The following is a 21,234-nucleotide window of genomic DNA, read 5'->3' as shown; positions in this document are numbered from 1 at the left end:
AAACAGCTATTTGCCGCTCTTCCTCGCAGAGAGATTATCATTCCCCAAGGTATAGTTCAATCTGAAGTGCTCAGTTGTTTTCAAACTTATTGATAATTATAATAATCTCATCGTATTTTTGTCCTGAATCAGGCAGCTACCGCTTATTTTCCACTCGTCCTCCTGACCAGTGGCTCTTTGGCGAGTTCAACGTGTAAGAAACTGAAAAGGAAAATTGGAAGTAAGGTAAGACCTAGATTAACAGCTTCTTCTAGCTGGTCATTCTACGTATGTGATAGTGGAAATGCATTGATTGCGCCAAACGTCAGCTTATCTACTTGTTGATGATGATTGGCTGAGAGGGGAAATAAATCAACGATCATCTTGATGGCTTTATTTAACTTAACACGACAAATGAACCATCTTTCCTCAAGTTTCGATGGTCAGGAGTTCAATTACTCAAAGGATATTCATATCTTTTCTTGGTGTCTTGCTTGCTACAGAACCACGAACAACTTTATTGTTAACTTAGTCTCAGTAACTTTCATACTTTCCTTGGTATTCACATCATAGTGGAACTACCTTGACACCGTGAGGAGAAATTAAAGACCTGTTGGTTAAAAGATTACGTTAATAATAGTACTAATGTTGGTTTCCCATCTGAGATCAATGAGTTGATACGGTGATTTCCTGTCAGGAAACCAGTGGATCAGTGTTTTCCATTATCACTGTAATCGCCAGAATCTCAAAGGGTGCACTCATCATTGGTATACAGGAATTTTATCTGGAAGAAAGGTTAGTCTATCAAATATTTACTGTAATTTAAGCTAGAAGGAACAAGAAACATGGTATTTAAAACGTTTAGATGACCAGCCGATTTGTTAAAACTCGAAATGTATATTCAACAGGTTTGTCTTTACCAGCTTGACAAGGCCATCGTTGACAATTTGAAATTTTAATGACAGTTTTAAAGTTATGCACAATTTAGTAAACTTTAGTAAACTCCTCAATTTCTTTATTCAATTTAGAACCAGCTCAAATGAGACGGTTAGCAACTACGTACGGCATGTGTTTGTAATGGCGCCTGGAGTATTAACTCTCGTGGCATTTTCGCTGGTTTTGTTTTTCCAACCATCTAACTTTACCTGCAAAAGTAAAGGTAAGTACATTGTCAAGCTGTTAGACGTCTCTAACTTGGGTAACGTATGGAGAATAACTGCAAATACTCTGAATTATCCTCTGACGCAATGGTGTCAAGCGTTCCTTTGTTTAAACTAGTAATCTTACCAAATAACAGAAGCCTGTGTAAATGCATTTACCTCGTGATGGTTTTGCGTCTATGTAGTACTGCTATCCATGCTCAGTTAATAAGACGGTTTTAAACTTAGAGCTTGTGTTTGTTAGTCAGTATTACACGTGGTTGTCTTTGTTGTCAACGAAACATTCTTCTGTCAATTTGTTCTTCTAGTTTCAGAAGATGTTGAGGCTCTACACGGCCAATCGTCGTTTGATGTTCAAGTTAACCAATGTCCATTAGGAGTCAAAGCAACATCAAGCCACAGCTTGGATAATAGTCATATCTTCATCGCGGTGGTGGATTCTTGTTCTGAGGACTCAAAACTTTTAATTCTTTGAAAATTGCATTATGTGTAGAGTTCAGTCAACCTTCTAAAAGGTGATTCCACAGACACACCCACGATTTCGGCCTATACGACCGATAACTCTTTCATTTTTAACGATCAAATTTAAATCGAAGAGATTGTAAAGATCATTTCCATCTGTTGTTGTTCAGATTTTAGGAAAAACTCTTTCAAATGAAAAGTTTTGCGATTGTAGAATTCCGTAAAATAAAAGGAGACAAGTCGTAATAACTTCTCGTACCGAGATGAACAAGAGTCCACTTTTCCTAAATGTTACATGGATAGTGATCTTGTCTGTTTAATGATAATAATAGTGTAGTATCTTAATTGAAAACGAGTCTACCTATTTTCAAAATTTTTTAGATTTTTGTTCTTTTCTATTGATAGCTCAAAGTTTGCTCGGAAAACTGTTCACATCTCGGAACAAATAATGTGAACCTTTTGGATCAATCGCGGACAAGCAAAAGTTTTCATACATTATAGTTACATGTATTACGACATTCTTGGTTTTGAAGAACTGGTATGGTCACGTTCACAGTCTTAATTATATAACACTCGAAGGGTTAACACTCGAAACGTCAGCTTTGAAACTCTCTAAGGTGGCCAATTTACATTATCAACTCAGTTATAAATAAAACCAAGTAATATATGTCAACACAAGTGTTTCTTTGCTCCAGGTGAACGAACCTGGCAGAGCTTCAAGCTAGCTAATTTGAGCATGCGTAGTAAGAGTACGGCCGAGTACGACTCGCTCTGACGAAGGGTTAACACTCGAAACGTCAGTTTTGAAACTCTCCAACATGGCCAATTTACATTATCAACTCAATTATAAATAAATCCAAATTATATTAACGTACGTGCTTGTTTGTTTGTTCCGGGTGATCGAACCTGACGGAGCTTCGAGTTAGCTAGTTTGAGCGTGCGTAGTAAGAGTTCGGCTGAGGGCGAATGAGGAAATCAGGACATTTTGTCTCCAATGGCTTTCCAATTCTTTTTCTTTATTGAAACGTTTCAATTCTACGGTTGAGTGGTATCAAAATTTGTCGCAAGAAAATGGGTTGCTTTCTCGTTTAATGTACGTGGACATTAAAAGCACCGCAAAAATTCAAGAACTTTCCAACTTGTTGACCTTGCTAGCTATGAGCCAAGGAGTGTCTGTTTGTTCCAATTCACCAAACCTGACTAGGTTTCAGAGAGCCTAATGGAGTAGTTGTCCAGTCCCTCAAGCCTAATTGACTTGTTAGACTGAATATGTTTATGAATGCGTTTACACAGGACAGGATACGTGACCTAGGGAAAGAAAATCTTCCAAAACTTACTATAAACTTACAGTTCAATTACTGAAAAAAACCATATACTTTCCGAAATTTCTTATTGAATTTAAGAGGAATTTATTGAATTTATGATGAATCGAAATATGAATTCAATTTCATGTTCACTTTGCACAGAAAAGTTCCCTTTTGGCTCGAGTTCACCTTTACAATTTTTTTGTACTGCTTTGAACTTTTTTAAATCTACTATATTCTGATTTACCCAATTTCCTGCACTCGATTCAAACTAGCTAAAACAAGACTGTTGGCAAATACGTGCAAAATGTGTCAGCAATGGCGTCTGAAGTATTCTGTTTGGTATTCCTACTGGTTTTGCTTCTCCAACCGTCAAAAGTTTGCTTTGAAACGAAAGGTAACAACGTTGATTTATATCTAAATTCACATGCCTGTGCCATTTCTCCTGTGCAGGATTTTGAGGTTCAAGCTCAAGGTGTGGCTAAAGGTGTGGTTACATGCAAATAAAAACTCTTCCATCGCTGCGATTCATTCTTTTTCTGAGGACACAAAACTATAATTTCTTTTCAGAAATATAATATGCGTGGGTTTTGTTGCACAGACCATACACAAGGTTATGGTAGAGTTACATTAATGGTTACGGGATGTTTTAGTTTTGAGACGGCAGTATCTTTACTGATGGAGATCTCAGATAATTGTTGCCCGAACAGAACTATCTTGTCTAACAATAGTGCAATTACTTGCTTGAGATTGAAATGCCAGCTTATGAAAGAAAATTGACAGTGAGCAGATGGTTTCAAATAATTGCTCTTGCAATCCACAACTCTAGATTATTCTAAATTGTATCAATGACTCAAAACCAGCCAAAATCCGTCAGTTCACTGGCTATATAAACATTTTACTCGGATATCCAGGTAACGATAATTCCTTGTTCGAAATAGGTTATTCAGTTCATATTTCTTCTTCCAAAGAGATGGTAAACTCATTTCCAATGTCAGTTTCTTAAAATCACTAGTTAATAATCGGCCAAATGTAAGTCATGGGAGATGGCGGTGAACGAGACTTAGTCGAATTTGCATCAGTGTTTCTCAATCAACTTCCTTTTAATTACGTAAATTGCAATAATTAGTCTAGTAATCATCAACCTCGATCTTTATCAATTTGATGACTCAAGAATAACAAGCTATAGCCAAGTTCAAGCGTCAATCTATGGTTTAGCGAATTCCTCTAAGCAAGGTCAATTTATTATGTGTAATAAGAACAAAAAGATTATTGTGGATACGAACTGCACCAGAAATCCAATTAAACTTTAGTGGTCTTTCACAATCTACTGTGATATTCAATGGAGAAACAAAACATTATCCTGAAAAAAAAATTCAGTAAAACCGTCAAGAAAAGAAGCACTCAGTTATAGTATCTAGGTTTTCAAACGACGCAAAAGATTAACTTTTCTAGCTTGATTCGTTTTACTCAGAGTAAAATATTGTGAGGGCCGGGCTAGGAAACCTCACTAAGACTATATTGATATGATTGGATATCTGGAAAAAAAAAAAAAAGCAAGCTGTGATTGGTGCATTATTTCCTTATCAAGTTCGAACGTCACACACCCATGTAAAAGTGGAAGAAATAGGCTTCCCATAGAATCGAAGCATTCTTAAGTGGGGGAGAGAGAGAGTGGCGTGTCCAGACCAAGGAGACCCGTTTTTACATTTCACACATGAGAAATGTTCCTGTTTGCAGCGGGAAGTATATTCAATGACCTCTGCAAGTGCATGTTTTCATTTTGTCTTCTATTTTTCATGGAGGTAGTGAAACTTTCAGCTGCAGACACTGGACTTATAATACTCGTTGGACAAATTGTCGACGCGTTGACTTCAGTAATCTCTGGTTACCTCGGCGATATGGTTAAAGTACCCGTTCTTTCACAGAAAATTGGAATGCGAAAATCTTGGTATCTCATGGCAACGGTTTTTATGGGCATCGTAGTTCCTCTCTGCGTCAACCGTTGCATTCTCTGTGGTGGAAGTCATCAAACTTGGCTTCCCACCGTCTATTACGGTTTCTTGTTTTCACTGTATAACATCTGTTTCAGCGTGATGGAGATAAACTACCTGGCTTTCATCACAACTTCAGCTGTGTCGGTTGAAGAACTAACAGATCTTAACGCCATCAGGTTTGCTATATTTAAAAGTATTATATTAAATTAAACTTAACTGTTCACCCATTTTGTTTGGCTCTTACCAAAGATCTACTGGAGGACAGACGCATTGTCTACGTCGCCATCTGCACAATTTTGCTTTTTTTATCATCTAAAACAAACAGATTACATGTCAATGTAGATTTATACTTCAAGATCACATAATATGTCAAAACGTGGTAACAACATCAATTAGACACTCGGCTGCGCCTCGTGTGCAACGAGCACATTCTCACGCCATCCTTGATCTATAACAAAACGGAAGCACATCATAATGTAATATTTTTGTTAATCAGATGATGACGCGAAGTTTTTATTTCATAATCAAACTCTCCTAAAGTTACTTTTCCCTGCAACGCTAATATGAGCGTAAGTCGGTTGACTTAAGTACCATTGCCTCTTGCTTCGTAAAAGTCATAAGAAATAACACTAATTTAATGAAAAACCTTATACCTATGCGTATGTCTGTCAGACCTCCAGTTTTAGTGCTCACACATGCGAAATTAGGCTTGGTAAATATTCGTCAGTTCTTATCATGCATTCAGCCGTTGATTGACCTTATTGGTCATAATGGCTGCAACTTGAATTCCTGTGCAAGTCTTCAAGTTTCGTGTCAATTGCTCCAATTATAACACCCCATGAAGTTTCAAGCAGCCAATTACGTAGGGATTTGTTTTTGAGGTTCCATTTAAGGACAGCATCAAATTAACTTGTACATGATTCGAGATAATTATGTTGAATCTTTATTCAACCAATTTGCGAAGTTTTCAAATGGACTGGTTGCGTCTACTTTCTGTTTAAATTGCGGACAAGAGAACTGTTATTGTGCGCGGTAGGAAATTTATTCAACGACTTTTGCCGGCAGCCTAATTTTTTATTTAAAAGTTTTCTTTCAAAGAATTCCGGCGGGCGAAAATCTTCGCACCTTTTGATAACAGTTTTAATGAGCATTATCATTCCTTTCTTCTTGAACCGCTGTTTTCTTGAAATCCTGGTGGGTGGCTTTCAATTGTATTCTTGATCTCGGTGTACAACATTTGTTTGAGCATTGTGGAGGTAAATTACCTTTATTACAACTGTAACTGAACCCGTCGAGAATGTACAGCTCTTAGTGCCATGAAGTTTGCTTCAAGAAACCTTTTTTAAGACACGTAGTTCAAAGGGCAATCATATTTCTTTTAATATACTTGTATAGATCCCTTGTATGACTTTTATATAACTCAACTCGAGCACGGACATTCTGAGGCCGTTTTTTCCTAACTTATCCTGTAGGAATGATAAACGTGACATCTAAGAACAATTTTTCTTATTCTTCTCTTTTTCTTGTTCAAAAGGACAATGGTCAGCTTCCTTAGTGGTATTTACATATACGTGATCGCCTGGGGCCTTTTCGGACAAGACAATAGCGATACTCTGGGACCTTTACATTTCCTTGTAAATTAATTCTTGAGAATTTAGTGTTAGATCAAGATAACAACTTCTATCTGATAAACATGAGTATTCTCATCAGCTGTTGACTGGAGAATGTATGTTTAATTCTTTTCTGAACAGTACCTCTCGTGGATCGCTACTGGAACAGGATTCTTCTTTGCAGCCATCTTCCACATTGGTACAAAGGAACCTCAAAAAAGTCAGAGTTAAGAAACCACCACAATGGATCTTACGGTAGGGTAGGAAACAAAAAGGATATTTCCTTTTCAAATAATGGTCCTGCAAAAACTAATTTTTGCGTTCGGAAAGCAGACAACACCGTGGAGCTAAAAGCGGCGCGCTTGTGCGATTGTTTCCTTGTTCTTCATTTGATTTATCTACAAGAGGTCTATTAATCTGAACGGGTCTTGAATTTACATTGCGTGACCAGAGGGATAGAGGTATGGTCCACACATTATCTAAAACAACCTTTAACTCACTCTGGCCACTTTCCTGTTATTTTGCAGAAAGCTCCCGGAATAGCCATTGAAGAGTTTGGAGCCGAAGATGCCAGTAAGTCTATGGATATGTACTTTGGTGTATTGTTAAAAAAAACCGTCGTTGTTTGTGCTAAAATTGCATATCTAACGTCCTTTCCAACATCAAACTGAACAACAAAAATGAAAAATGCTACTCATCTTCATCTCAAGGGGGATAGGTCTTATTTTTGCATGGAGCTTCTTAATATCTAGTGTATTGTTGCCTCGGTATTTTTGAGAACCTATTAACCATGACTGTGTGCAGGCATGCCACAAGTTTGATACAGGTGGTCCTATCTGGAGACAGCACAAATTTTGCTCGAAATGTTTATACAACGTCCTCTTTAATGCAAAATATCTAGTTCAGAAGCGCATATCAACTAGAGATTAAGATTAGTGGTCACGGTAAGGATATCAAACCCACAAACTCTCTTCAGTTATTTCTAGACTGCATTCCGCCAAGAGGCTAAATGTCGACTACGTTAATAGCTCGAGTTTTACTTCGAAGAACCAGCCAAGTAGATGGCTAGGATGGGGCAAAGAATTTCATCTGTCAACCCTGCCTTCTAAGGATCGTCTCTTTAGACAACTTTACTATAACTCTTTTTTTCAGTGTAATTAAACGAGAAGAAGTCCAGATATCCCGTATCAGAAAAATCTTATTTGAGATCATTTTGAGGGAATAAGTTTTAATAGTTGATCCGACAAAGATTTGAGACATGTTCCTGAAGCTGACACGATTTAGTTCCACCGTTGAACCCTGGCACAGAAAAACCAGACGTTTTTTAATTGCTTGTTTTGTATTTTTGCTCAAGATTCTTGCTTTTAAGTTTATTGACATGGTTATGGGGTCAACTGAATATGAAGAACATCAAATGTGGATGTGGAGAAACCAAAAGCCATGAATTGCATATCAGAAAACGACGTCTTCCGCGAAGTTTGCTGTTGCCATGTTTCCCGATGGGATAATAGATAACATTGATCAAAATCATAAGAATCCAGAAAGTGAGGATACAAAAATACGAGTTGTTCTAGAAGTACAGCATCTTGATCGTGAACGCAAGAAGAGTCCACTAATGCTTGATTCTGACGGCATCCTGTTGATATTACAACACGAAGAGCACAAACAACCAACATGTTTTGGTGCCATGGAAAACTAAGTTACAATGGACGGTAAAGCCGACGATCATGCAACTGATGGAATGTTGTGGAACGCTAGACAAGAAGAAATCAAAAACACTACTGAAGAAGATTTGTGGAAAAAGACCACGATTTGAAGATGATGGAGGTCATGATAATGAGAAGGAAAGCCTTTGCAGTGCATCAGTTAGGAAGCAAAAAAATTCTGTGACTTTCGATCCTTCTGGACTTCTTAAAATGCTGTCAATGAACGGAACAGAGCGATAGGGAATAAATCCCGATCACACGCCTGACAACAAAACGAGTTTGGATGAAAGTATTCCAAAACAACACGGCAGAAAAATAGAAAGAACAGAGGGTTGCGATACCACAGATAATTCGTTAACTTCAGGGGATAACCCTGATCTTCCTGGGCTCCCTGTTCAATCGACAAGTTCTACATCTGAGGGAAGACGTCCAAAAGGAATCAAATACTGGCTAAAAGATCCAAACGTGTACATGGTAAACCCTCACGATTCCAACTATCCTTGTTTGTTGATTTAGTTGACTCTCTGTGACGTTTTTCTCGTGTTTTAATTCTCAGGTAGCCATTATCTTTACATGTACACTTTGATAACTATAATAATCTCATCGTATTTTTGTTCTGGATCAGGCAGCTACCGCTTATTTTCCACTCGTCCTCCTAACCAATGGCTCTTCAGCGAGTTCAACGTGTAACGAACCGAAAAGGAAAATTGGAAGTAAGGTGAGACCTAGATTAACAGCTTCTTCTAGCTGGTCATTCCACGTTTATGATGGTAGAAATGCATTGATTGCGCCAAACGTCAATTTATCTCCTTGTTGATGATGATTGGCTGAGAGGGGCAATAAATCAACGATCATCTTAATGGCTTTATTTAACTTAACTCGACACATGAACCATCTTTTCCTTTAGTTACAATAGTCAGGAGTTCGATTCCTCAAAGGATTCTCAGATCTCTTTTTTTTTGTGTCTTGCTTGTTACAGAACCAAGAACAACTTTATTTGTTAAATTAGTCTTAGAAACCTTCATACTTTCCTTGATATCCACATCTAGTGGAGCTACCTTCAAGCAAGTTTATTTGTGACGGGTGGCGCTGTTTGGAGTTATTTTCAAACCTTCTCCACCAGACAATCAACTTATGCACCAGTGGGTATGATAGGAAGTGGTCTGTCCATTATGTACTTCATGGTACTGGTCTTCATCACCGAGCTGATCGGGGGAAATAGGGTTAGTCTTCCGAAACAAGTTTAAATGGTTTCGAGGAGAGACTAAGTCGCAAACTCTGATCATTTCATTAGAGTGCATTTCCAACCAGCCATTTTTGAAACTGAAATGACATGAAAGTTTTTTTGAATGTCGCAAAACAAAATCCAAACTAATCACAACTCTTTGTCAGAACGAAATAAAATCTCACAAGCAGCTACTAAGAATATAAAGTAAATACAGTTAGATCGCCTGAAGTTTGGGAAATTTCGAGTTACATCTGATCGGTTGAGAGATTGTTGCGAGTTTTCAAGGCCAATCACAAGGGTAATGAAAAAGAACCGTTTCATTCGCGGACTAGTTCCGAAACTTGATTAACACCATGATCAGTGTGCAGATTTCCCATAGCGCTCTCTATCAATTTACCATGATGCTAATAGGGAGATTTTTTCTAACAATCAAGACCTTTATTTTGATTGGCGATCATTTACCTTTTTCCCTTTTGACGTAAATGTTTGATTCAGCGGTAACACCGATAGGAGACCTGTTGGTCTCAGGGGTAAAGAGTTAAAAAATTACGTTAATAATAGGACTAATGTTGGTTTCCCATCTGAGATCAATGAGTTAATACGGTAATTTCCTGTCAGGAAACCAGTGGATCAGTGTTTTCCATCATCACTGTAATTGCCAGAAACTCAAGCGGTGCACTTATCACTGGCATACAGGAGTTTTATCCAGAAGAAAGGTTGGTCTATCAAATCTTTATTGTAATTTACCCTAGAAGGAACAAGAAACATGGTATTTAAAACGTTGAGATGACCAGCCGATTTGTTAAAACTCGAAGAGTATATTCAACAGGTCTTTACCAGCTTGACCAGGCCATTGTTGACAAATCTGCAAAAGTAAAGGTAAGTACATTGTCAAGCTGTTAGACGTTTATAACTTGGGTAACGGATGAAGAATAACTGCAAATACTCTGAATTACCCCCTGACTCAATGGTGTCAAGCCGTTCCTTCGTTTAAACTAGTAATCTTACAAATAACAGAAGCCTTTGTAAATGCATTTACCTCGTGATGGTTTTGTGTCTATGTAGTACTGATATCCATGCTCAGTTATAATTAATAAGACGGTTTTAAACTTAGAGCTTCAGGTTTGTCAGTCAGTATTACACGTGGTTGTCTTTGTTGTTAATGAAACCTTCTTCTGTCAATTTGTTCTCCTAGTTTCAGAAGATGTTGAAAGAGATGGTAAACTCATTTCCAATGTCAATGTTTTAAAAGCACTTCTTAATAATCGGCCAAATGTAGTTCATGTGAGGTGGCGGTAGACGAGATTGAGTCGAATCTACATCAATGCTTTTCAATCAAGTTGCTTTTAATTATGGAAGTTGCAGTAATTAGTTTCCTTATCATCAACCTCGATCTTTATCAATTTGATGACTCTCAAGAATAATAAGCTATTGTCATGTACTAACGTCAGTTTATGGTTTAGTGAATTCCTCTAAGTAAGGTCAATTGACGTTTACTGAGGATAAGAACAGCACCAGGCATAGAAATAAATTTTTGTGGTCTTTCACAATCTACTGTGTTGTTCAGTGGAGAAAGTAGACATTATCTATGCTAAAAGAGTCAGTAAAACCGCAAAGAAAAGAAGCGCACGGCAGCAGTATCTAGGCCTTCGAACGACGCGAAAGATTAGCTCAATGCATTTCGAGCTTGATTCGTTTTAGTTAGAGCAAAATATTGCGAGGGCTGGGATAGGATTCAGTTCTATACATTCTTATGAATTAATTTGAAAGCCACTTTGTTATTTTTTTTTCTATAACCACGCGACTATTTTTAGATGTTGCGGCAGAAATTACTTTAAAAAATACAATGAAAAGGCTCGACCAGAAAAAAAAAATAGCAAAAGTCTTCATTATAGAAGAGATCGTAAATTTATCCTGTGACAGGATCAGCCAAAAACTGTTTCCTGCGATATATGTAAATTGAACCAATTTTGAAGAGTTGAAATTAAATATTCAAATGTAAGAAGACAATAAAGAACCTTGTTAAGTTATAAAATAAAGAGAAAATAACTTCAAAACTCCTTGTAATCCTTTTTCAGACACTCCACTGAAGCTTGGACGGGAGAAACAAAGAACAATCATGGTCGCTGTGATTGATATGCACGATTTAGTATACTCCTTACTTTCTTTATTCAATTTAGAACCAGCTCAAATGAGGCGTTTAGCAACTACGTGCGGCATGTGTTTCTAATGGCGCCTGGAGTATTAACTCTGGTGGGATTCTTACTGGTTTTGTTTTTCCAACCATCTAACTTTATCTGCAAAAGTAAAGGTAAGTACATTGTCAAGCTGTTAGACGTCTATAACTTGGGTAACGTATGGAGAATAACTGCAAATACTCTTAATTACCCCCTGACGCAATGGTGTCGAGCGTTCCTTTGTTTAAATTAGTAATCTTATTAAATGACAGGTGTACCAAACTGACGTTTGGTCTGTCCGATGTATTCGTTTTCCGATGTATTCAGACCAAACGTCAGTTTGGTACACGGTTAAAAGAGCACCAAAAAGCGGTTTTCCTTTGCAAAAAGGAAAATTCAGCCTTATCGGAGCATACATGCCTAACTAATCATACAATTGGGTGGGATAATTCTAATATTATCACCACTAATCGGCGTTACCACCAGGGCCTTTGTTTGGAGGCTTGGCATATTAACTCCGCCCACGCTCCTTTAAATCGTGACGATGGCGGTTTGCTTCCTGACGCCTATTTACACCTCTCAAGAAAATAGGCCGCTAATCAGTGATCATATAAAAGGACCTCTTGTTGCAGCGTTTAGATCACCCCTGATGAAGGCACTAGACAGGAGTGTCGAAACGTTGGGTCTATGAATTGAAACTTCTTCGGTTACATTCATTAAATCTGCAAACCAGAGTAGCAATCAAACTATGTCTGATTGTCCACCTGGTTGCCGTGTGAACTGTAATATATTTTAAGCTATGGTCATGTTCTAACGTCAGTTTATGGTTTAGTGAATTCCTCTAAGTAAGGTCAATTTATTGTGTTTTTTAAGAACAAAAACGTTTACTGAGGATAAGAATAGCACCAGGCATGGAAATAAATTTTTGTGGTCTTTCACAATCTACTGTGTTGTTCAGTGGAGAAAGCAGACATTATCTATGCTAAAAGAGTCAGTAAAACCGCAAAGAAAAGAAGCGCACGGCAGCGGTATCTAGGCCTTCAAACGACGCAAAAGAAATTTATCCTGTGACAGGATCAGCCAAAAACTGTTTCGTGTGATATATTTAAATTGAACCAATTTTGAAGAGTTGAAACTAAATATTCAAATGTAACAGGACATTAAAGAACCTTGTTAAGTTATAAAATAAAGCGAAAATAATTTCAAAACTCCTCGTAATCCTTTTTCAAACACTCCACTGAAGCTTGAACGGGAGAAACAAAGAACAATCTTGGCCGCTGTGATTGATGTGTGGACTGTATGTTGAAGAGCTCCTGAGGAAAAGCACAATGATAGAGCAATGATTACTTTATACCAACTGAAGACGAACGCAAATACGCGGCTTACCAATATGACAGCCTCTGATGCCTTTCCTTGTAGTAACAACTTGTGTTGAAATGAACCCGCTACTGGGCCTAAAGTGTGAACATTTCGGCTTCTCGACTCAAGCTGCATTTTTAGAAGTTCGGAAATGTTATTTAAGGTAATTATTTTTATTAGACCTTGCAAACGTTTTATTTCTTTCCACGTAAGTTTCTGAGCTTCATCGAAATTATTTTAGACTTTCACTGAGTAGGGAGGGGTAGAATGCGATACAACTTTCGTTTACGCATATGGAAATGCAACTTCCGTCCACGGTCTACAACTTCCGTCAATATCTGCTTCATCACGTAGTAGTACAGCAATTAGAAAGTGAACATAAGAAGAGCCTCTTAGCTCGATTTTAGGAAGGGATCCTGTCACGACTAGATCAAGAGGTGGAAGTGCAACCTAAATGCGCACAACAACGGCCTGGGAAAGGTCAAACCAAAGAAGAGGAGGAATAAGATGATAAGGATAAAAAGGATTCAGGGCATCAGAAGACATCAAAATATGTTATAAATATCAGTGAGTTACTCAGTGACTCACATAGAGCGACAATCGAATAATTGCAGAAAAATAAACTGAACTTTTACTAAAGATGTAGATTTTTACCGAAATTAGTCGACGATACAAATAGAGGACCTAAGGTAACTTTTTAAGATTTACCAAGGTTTACATCCATGGGATATCTCGACAATCTCTGGCAGCCCCAAGGCAAAATGGTGACAAGTTCACCGCGGAAACCTCACTAGGACTATGTTGATATGGTAATTTAGTGTTAACAACTCAGTTGAAAACGTAAATTGGCCACCGCAGAGTGAAAAGGCTCACGTTTCAAGCGTTAGCCCTACGTCAGAGCGATTAATATGATTGACTATCTGGAAAACAAAAAGCGGGCTGTGATTGGTGCATTATTTCCTTATCAAGTGGGAACGTCACACACCCATATAAAAGTGGTAAAAGTGGGCTTCCGATAGAATGGAAGCAGGTTTAACTGTGGGAGAGAGAGAGTAGCGTGTCCAGACCAAGGAGACCCGTTTTTACAATGCGTACAGGAGAAAGGTTACTGTGTGCAGCGGGAAGTATATTCAATGACCTCTGCAAGTGCATGTTTTTATTTTCTCTCCTATTTTTCATGGAGGTAGTGGAACTTTCAGCTGCGAACACTGGACTTATAATACTCCTTGGACAAATTGTCGACGCGTTGACTTCAGTAATCTCTGGTTACCTTGGTGATATGGTTAAAGTACCCGTTCTTTCACAGAAAATTGGAAAGCGAAAATCTTGGCATCTTATGGCAACGGTTTTTATGGGAATCGTACTTCCTCTCTGCTTCAACCGTTGCTTTCTCTGTACTGGAAGTCATCAAACTTGGCTTCCCACCGTCTATTACGGTTTCTTATTTTCACTGTTTTGCATGTGTTTCAGCGTGGTGGAGATAAATCACCTGGCTTTCATCACAGCTACAGCCGTTTCGGTTGAGGAACAAACAGATCTTAACGCCATGAGGTTTGCTATTTATAAAAGTATTAAATTAAATTAAATTTAACTGTTCACCCATTTTGTTGGGCTCTTACCAAAGATCTACTGGAGGACAGACGCTTAGTTAAGGTCGCCATTTACCCAATTTTTCTTTTTTATCATCTAAAACAAACTAATTATATGTTGATGCGGGTTTACAGTTCATGAATCACAGAATATGTCAAAATGTGGTAAAAATATAAATTATACACTCGGCTACGCCCCGTGTGCCACGAGCAATGCATAAACGCCCCGTGTGCCTTCCAATGCATAACCTTTTCGCGTGCCATTTCTCCTGTGTAGACACGCAGGATGTTGAGGCTCAAGCAGATAAAATATCGTTTGATGTTCCATTTCTTCAGCTTCTCTCTGAAAACAAGGCAACGCTAAAGGTGTGGTTAGAGGCAAATCAAAATTGCAACAATTAGTCTCACTATCATCAACCTCCATCTTCATCAATTTGATGACTCTCAATAATAATAAGCTACAGTCGAGTTTTAGCGGCAATGTATGGTTTAGCGAGTTCCTTTAAGCAAGGCAAATTTAGTGTCTGTGTTATAAGAACAAAAAAATTTACTGTAGATGAGAATTCCACTAGGCATCAAGATAAATCTGTATCCAACTAATTTGTGAAGCTTTCATATGGACTGGTAGCGTCTACTTTCTGGTTAAAATGCGGACAAGAGAACAGCTATTGTGCGCGGTGGAAAAATTCTTCAACGACCTCTGCCGGCAGCTTAATTCTTCATTCAAAATTAAATTTTTCCTTCAAAGAATCCTGACGGGCGAAAATCTTGGCACCTTTTGACATCAGTTTTAATGAGCATTATCATTCCTTTTTTCTTTAACCGCTGTTTTCTTTTTATCAAAATCATGGTGAATGGCTTTCAATTGTCTGTTACACCTTCTTGATCTCTGTGTACAACATTTGTTTGAGCATTGTGGGATAAATCACTTTTATTACAACTGAAACTGAATCCGTCGAGAATGTACAGCTCTTAGCGCCATGAAGTCTGCTTCAAGAGACATTTTTTAAGACAGTTTATACGGCAATCGTATTTGTTTTTAATATGCTTGTATAAATCACTTGTATAACTCAAGCAAGGACACCCCGAGGCCGTTTTTTCCTAACTCATATTGTAGAGCAATTTTCCTCATTATTCTCTTTTTCTTGTTCAAAGGACAATGTTCAGCTTCCTGAGTGGTATTTACATATACGTGATCGCTTGGGGTATTTTCGGAAACGACCATAGCGTTACTCTGGGACCTCAGAGCCTTCCAGATTTTGTGGTAAGTAGCAGCTTCGTTAAAAGTTCTATGCCACGATATGCTTTGACAAACAGGCAGAAGCTCATTACAATGAAATGAAAAAAAGGGCAATTACCAAACGGGTTGCAGCAGTTTGGTTTTCTCTCCCTGTGCTTACTGTCAGCCTGCCAGCCTCCTTCCGCACATCTCTGCTGGCATTAAAAATCTTCTTTTCGTCCTTAACCTTTCAACTTTCAAGATCTGATTGCCAATTCTCTCCTGGAGCTGCTTTGTATTTCCTTGTAAATTAATTTTGAGAATTTATTGTTTTTTCAAGATAACAACTTTTACTTGATAAGTATGAGTATTCTCATCGGCTGTTGGCTGAAGAATGTATGTTTATTACTGGCAGAGGTTACAAGTTAATCATTTCTTGGAGTTAAAGGACTAAAATGCCAGTTGATTAATTCTTTTCTAAACAGTATCTCTCTTGGATTGCTACTGGAACAGGACTCTTCTTTGCAGCCATCTTCCACATTTGTACAAAGGAACATCAAAAACGTCAGAGTAAAGAAAGCGCCATAACGGATCTTACGGTAAGACAGGAAGCAAAAAAGATATTTGCTTTTCAAATAATGGTCGTACAAAGATTTATTTTCGCGTTCGGAAAGCAGACAACACCTTGGAGCTAATAGCAACGCGTTTGTGCGCTTGTTTCTTCCTTCTTCATTTGATTTATCTACAAGAGGTCTATTAATCTGAACGGGTCATGAAGTTACATTGCGTGACCAGAGGGATAGAGGTATGGTCTGCACATTGCCTGAAGCAACCTTTAATTCACTCTGGCCACTTTCCTGTTATTTTGCAGAAAGCTCCTGGAGTAGTCATTGAAGAGTTTGGACCCGAAGATGCCAGTAAGTTTATAGATATGTACTGTGGTGTATTATTTTAAAAACCGTCGTTGTTTGTGATAAAATTGCATATATAACGTCCTCTCTGACATCAAACTAAACTACAAAAATTAAAAACTCCGCTCGTCTTCATCTAAAGGGGGATAGATCTTATTTTTGCATGGAGCTTCTTAATATTTAGTGTATTGTTGCCTTTGTATTTTTGAGAACCTATTAACCATGACTGTGTGCAGGCATGCCACAGGTTTGATAAGGTGTTCTTATCTGGAGAGAGCACCAATTTTGCTTGAAATGTTAAGAAAACGTCCTCTTTAAAGCAAAATTTCTAGTTTAGAAGCGCATATCAACTGGAGATTAAGATTAGTGGTCACAGTAAGGATATCCAACCCTCAAACTCTCTTCAGTTATTTCTAGACTGCATTCCGCTAAGAGGCTTAATGTCGACTACGTTAGTAGCTCGAGTTTTACTTCGAAGAACCAGCAAAGAAGATGGCAAGGATGGGGCAAAGAGTTTCACCTGTCAACCCTGCGTTCTAAGGATCGTCTTTTTAGACAACTTTACGGTAACTTTTTTTCAGCGCAGCGCAAAACCTCCAGCTTAGCTTAGGTAACTCAGATTCTTCACTAACAAGTTCCAACGGGGAAAAGAAGTAGAACAAAAACTAATCGAGAAAAGGTCCATATATCCCATTTTATGAAAATATTATTTGAGATTATTTTAAGGGAATAAATGTTAATGGTTGATCCGACAAAGATTTTGCTGAAGTTGGCACGAATTAGTTCACCGTTGAACCCTGACACAGAAAAACCAGACGTTCGCTAATTGCTTGTTTTGTTTTTTTGCTCAAGATTCGAGACGGACCAGTCTTGCTTTTAAGTTTACTGACACGGTTATGGCTTCAACTGAATATGAAGAACATCGAAGTGAGATGAACAGATGTGGAGAAACCAAAAGCCATGAAATGCGTATCAGAAAACGAAGTCTTCTGCAGAGGTTTGCTGTTGCTATGTTTGCCGACGGGAAAATTGATAACACTGATCAAAATCATGATCAGCCGTGGTCCTCGGAAGAGGAGACCACTAAGAATCCAGAAAGTGAGGATACAAAAATACGAGTTGCTTTAGAAGTACAGCATCTTGATCGTGAACGCAAGAAGAGTCCACTAATGCTTGATTTTGACGGCATCCTGTTGAGATTACAACACGAAGAGCACAAACAACCAACAGGTTTTGCTATCATGGAAAACCAAGTTACAATGGACGGTATAGCCGACGATCATGCAACTGATGAGGAGTCGTGGAACGTTAGACAAGAAGAAATCAAAAACACCACTGAAGCGGATATGTGGAAAATGACCAACAGTGCGGCCCCCAAAACATCTTTTTGTACCACATTTAAGCAAAGAAAAGATGGAATGGTGCCTATTCCGGATGATGGTAAATTTGGTCTCTCTAACTCTGGATTTGAAGATGATGGAGGTGGTAATGATAAGAAGGAAAGCCTCTGCAGTACATCAGTTAGGAAGCAAAAAAAGTCTGTGACTTTCGATCCTTCTGGACTTCTTGAAATGCCTTCAATGAACGGAACAGAACGACAGGGAATGAATCTCGATCACACGCCTGACAACAAAACGAGTTTGGATGAAAATATTCCAAAACAACACGGCAGAAAAATCGAAAGAACAGAAGGTTGCGATACCACAGATAATTCGTTAACTTCAGGGGATAACCCTGATCTTCTTGGTCTCCCAGTTCAATCGACAAGTTCTCCATCTGAGGGTAGACGTCCAAAAGGAATCAAAAACTGGCTAAAAGATCCACACGTGTATATGGTAAACCTTCACGTTTCCAACTATCTTTGTTTGTTGATTTAATTGACTCTCTGTGATATTTTTTCTCGTGTTTTAATTCTCAGGTAGCCATTATCTTTACATGTACACGCCTTGCGCAGGACTCTGTACACGGCTATTTACCGCTATTTCTCACAGAGGGATTATTATTTCCCAAGGTATATTTCAGTCTGAAGTGCTCCGTTGTTTTCAAACTCATTGATAATTATAATAATATAATCATATTTTTTTTCGTGAATCAGGCAGCTACCGCTTATTTTCCACTCGTTCTCCTAACCAGTGGCTCTGTAGCGAGTTCAGCCTGTAACAAACTGAAAAGGAAAATTGGAAGTACGGTAAGACCTAGATTAAAAGCTTTTTCTAGATGGTCATTCCACGTTTGTGATGGTGGAAATGCAATGATTGCGCCAATTGTCGGATTATTTACTTGATGAGGGGGCAATAAATCAACGATCATCTTAATGGCTTTATTCCACTTAACTCGACGCATGAACCATCTTTTCTCAAGTTACGATAGTCAGGAGTTCGATTCTTTAAGGGATTCTCGGAGTTTTTCTATGTCTCTTGCTTGTTACAGAACCAAGAACAACTTTATTTGTTAAATTAGTCTTGATAACTTTCATACTTTCGTTGATATCCACATCTAGTGGAGCTACCTTCTGGCAAGTTTATTAGTGATGGGTGGCGTTGTTTGGAGCTATTTTCAAACCCTCTCCACCAGACAATCAACGTATGCACCAGTGTTTATGATAGGAAGTGGTCTGTCAATTATGTGCGTCATGGCACTGGTCTTCATCACTGAGCTGATCGGGGAAAATGAGGTTAGTGCTTTGAAACAAGCTTCAAAGGTTTCGAGGAGAGGCTAAGTCGCAAACTCTGATCGGTTCAGTTACAATGTATTTTCAACCAGCTATCGGACCAATTGACTGAAAAAGTAGTCATTTTTGAAATTGAAATGACTTAGAATTTCTTTTAAATGTCGCATTACAAAATACATACTAATCACAACTCTTAGTCAGAGCGGAGGAAAATCTCACAAGCAGCTAATGAGAATTTAAAGTAAATACAGTTAGACTGCCTGAAGTTTAGGAAATTTTGAGTGACATCTGATCGGTTGAAAGATTGTTGCGAGTTTTCAAGGCCAATCACAGGGGGTAATGAAAAAGAACCGTTCCAGTCGCGGACTGGTTTATCAATCAAGACCTTCAGTTTGATTGGCGATCATTCCAGTACCTTTTTCTCTCTTGACGTAAATGTTTGGTTCAGCAGTGACAATGTGAGGAGAAATTAAAGACCTGTTGGTCTTAGGAGTAAAGACTTACGTTACGTAAATATGAGTTACGTGACGTAAATATTAGAACTAATGTTGGTTTCCCATCTGAGATCAATGAGTTTATACGGTGCTTTCCTTTCAGGAAACCAGTGGATCAGTGTTTTCCATTATCACTGTAATCGCCAGAATCTCAAGCGGTGCACTTATCATTGGTATACAGGAATTTTATCCAGAAGAAAGGTTAGTCTATCAAATCTTTATTGTAATTTACCCTAGAAGGAACAAGAAACACGGTATTTAAAACGTTTAGATGACCAGCCCATTTCTTAAAACTCGAAAAGTGTATTCAACAGGTTTGTCTTTACCAGCTTGACCAGGCCATCGTTGACCATTTTAAATTGTAATGAAAGTTTTAAAATTATAAATTATTTAGTAAACTCCTCAATTCCTTTATTCAATTTAGAACCAGCTCAAATGAGGCGGTTAGCAACTACGTACGACATGTGTTTGTAATGGCGCCTGGCGTATTAACTCTGGTGGCATTCTTGCTGGTTTTGTTTTTTCAACCATCTAACTTTATCTGCAAAAGTAAAGGTAAGTACATTGTCAAGCTGTTAGACGTCTCTAACTTGGGTAACGTAAGGAGAATAACTGCAAATACTCTTAATTACCCCCTGACGCAATTGCGTCAAGCGTTCCTCTGTTTAAATTAGTAATCTTATTAAATGACACAAGCCTGTGTAATGCATTTACCTCGCTATCGTCGTGCGTCTATGTAGTACTGTCGTGCTCAGTTAATAAGATGGTTTTAAACTCAGAGCTTCAGGTTTGCTAGTCAATATTACACGTGGTTGTCTTTGTTGTGAACCAAAACTTCCTCTGTCAATTTATTCTTCTAGTTTCAGAAGATGTTGAGGCTCTACACGGTCAATCGTCATTTGATGCTCAAGTTAACCAATGTTCATCGGGAGTCAAAGCAACGTCAAGCCACAGCTTGGATGATAGTCACAATACCTCCATCGTGGTGGTGGATTCTTGTTCTGAGGACTCAAAACTTTGAATTCTTTGAAAATTGCATTATGTGTGGAGGTTCTATCAAGTTAAAATCAAAGAGATTGTAAAGTTCATTTCTGTCTGTTATTGTTTAGATTTTACATAAAAAGTTTTGCGATCGTAGAATTCCGTAAATAAAAGGAGAAAAGTCGTAATAACTTCTCGCACCAAGATGGACGAGAGTGTACTTTTCCTAAATTTTAGATAAATAGTGATCTTCTATATTTAATAATTATAACAATATCATTGTATCTTAATTGAAAATGAGTCTATCAATTTTCAAAATTTTTTCAGATTTTCTTGTTTTCTATTGATAGCTCAAAGTTTTCTTCGAACCTCGCGCTTGGAAAACTG

At 38.1% G+C, this 21,234-nt stretch overlaps 1 protein-coding gene and 1 pseudogene across 1 annotated transcript; both read left to right on the top strand.

The window, feature by feature from the left end:
- The first annotated feature begins 4,112 nt into the window (after positions 1-4,112).
- LOC149046606 (uncharacterized) lies at positions 4,113-12,694 on the top strand (annotated as a pseudogene).
- A 1,305-nt stretch (positions 12,695-13,999) lies between these two features.
- Positions 14,000-21,038, top strand: LOC113670102 (uncharacterized). Its single transcript, XM_089203393.1, has 11 exons — positions 14,000-14,533; positions 15,727-15,835; positions 16,276-16,389; positions 16,662-16,707; positions 17,554-18,536; positions 18,620-18,712; positions 18,797-18,889; positions 19,202-19,375; positions 19,970-20,067; positions 20,291-20,421; positions 20,727-21,038. The coding sequence occupies exons 1-11, from the start codon at positions 14,070-14,072 to the stop codon at positions 20,885-20,887; spliced, it is 2,466 nt and encodes an 821-aa protein (XP_089059519.1). The 5' UTR covers positions 14,000-14,069; the 3' UTR covers positions 20,888-21,038.
- Positions 21,039-21,234: the final 196 nt, after the last annotated feature.

This window comes from Pocillopora damicornis, chromosome 4 (genome assembly GCF_964200805.1).
Source record: "Pocillopora damicornis chromosome 4, jaPocDami1.2, whole genome shotgun sequence".
Classification (NCBI taxonomy): Eukaryota; Metazoa; Cnidaria; class Anthozoa; order Scleractinia; family Pocilloporidae; genus Pocillopora; species Pocillopora damicornis.
This window is presented reverse-complemented; position numbering and strand designations above follow the sequence as displayed.

Excerpts from the sequence above, each read along its gene's own strand:
- LOC113670102 (XM_089203393.1), top strand. The coding sequence starts at position 14,070 with ATGCGTACAGGAGAAAGGTTACTGTGTGCAGCGGGAAGTATATTCAAT. Across the intron at positions 15,836-16,275 it reads AGAGCCTTCCAGATTTTGTG|TATCTCTCTTGGATTGCTAC; the intron begins GTAAGTAGCAGC and ends TTTTCTAAACAG. Across the intron at positions 19,376-19,969 it reads AGCTGATCGGGGAAAATGAG|GAAACCAGTGGATCAGTGTT; the intron begins GTTAGTGCTTTG and ends CTTTCCTTTCAG.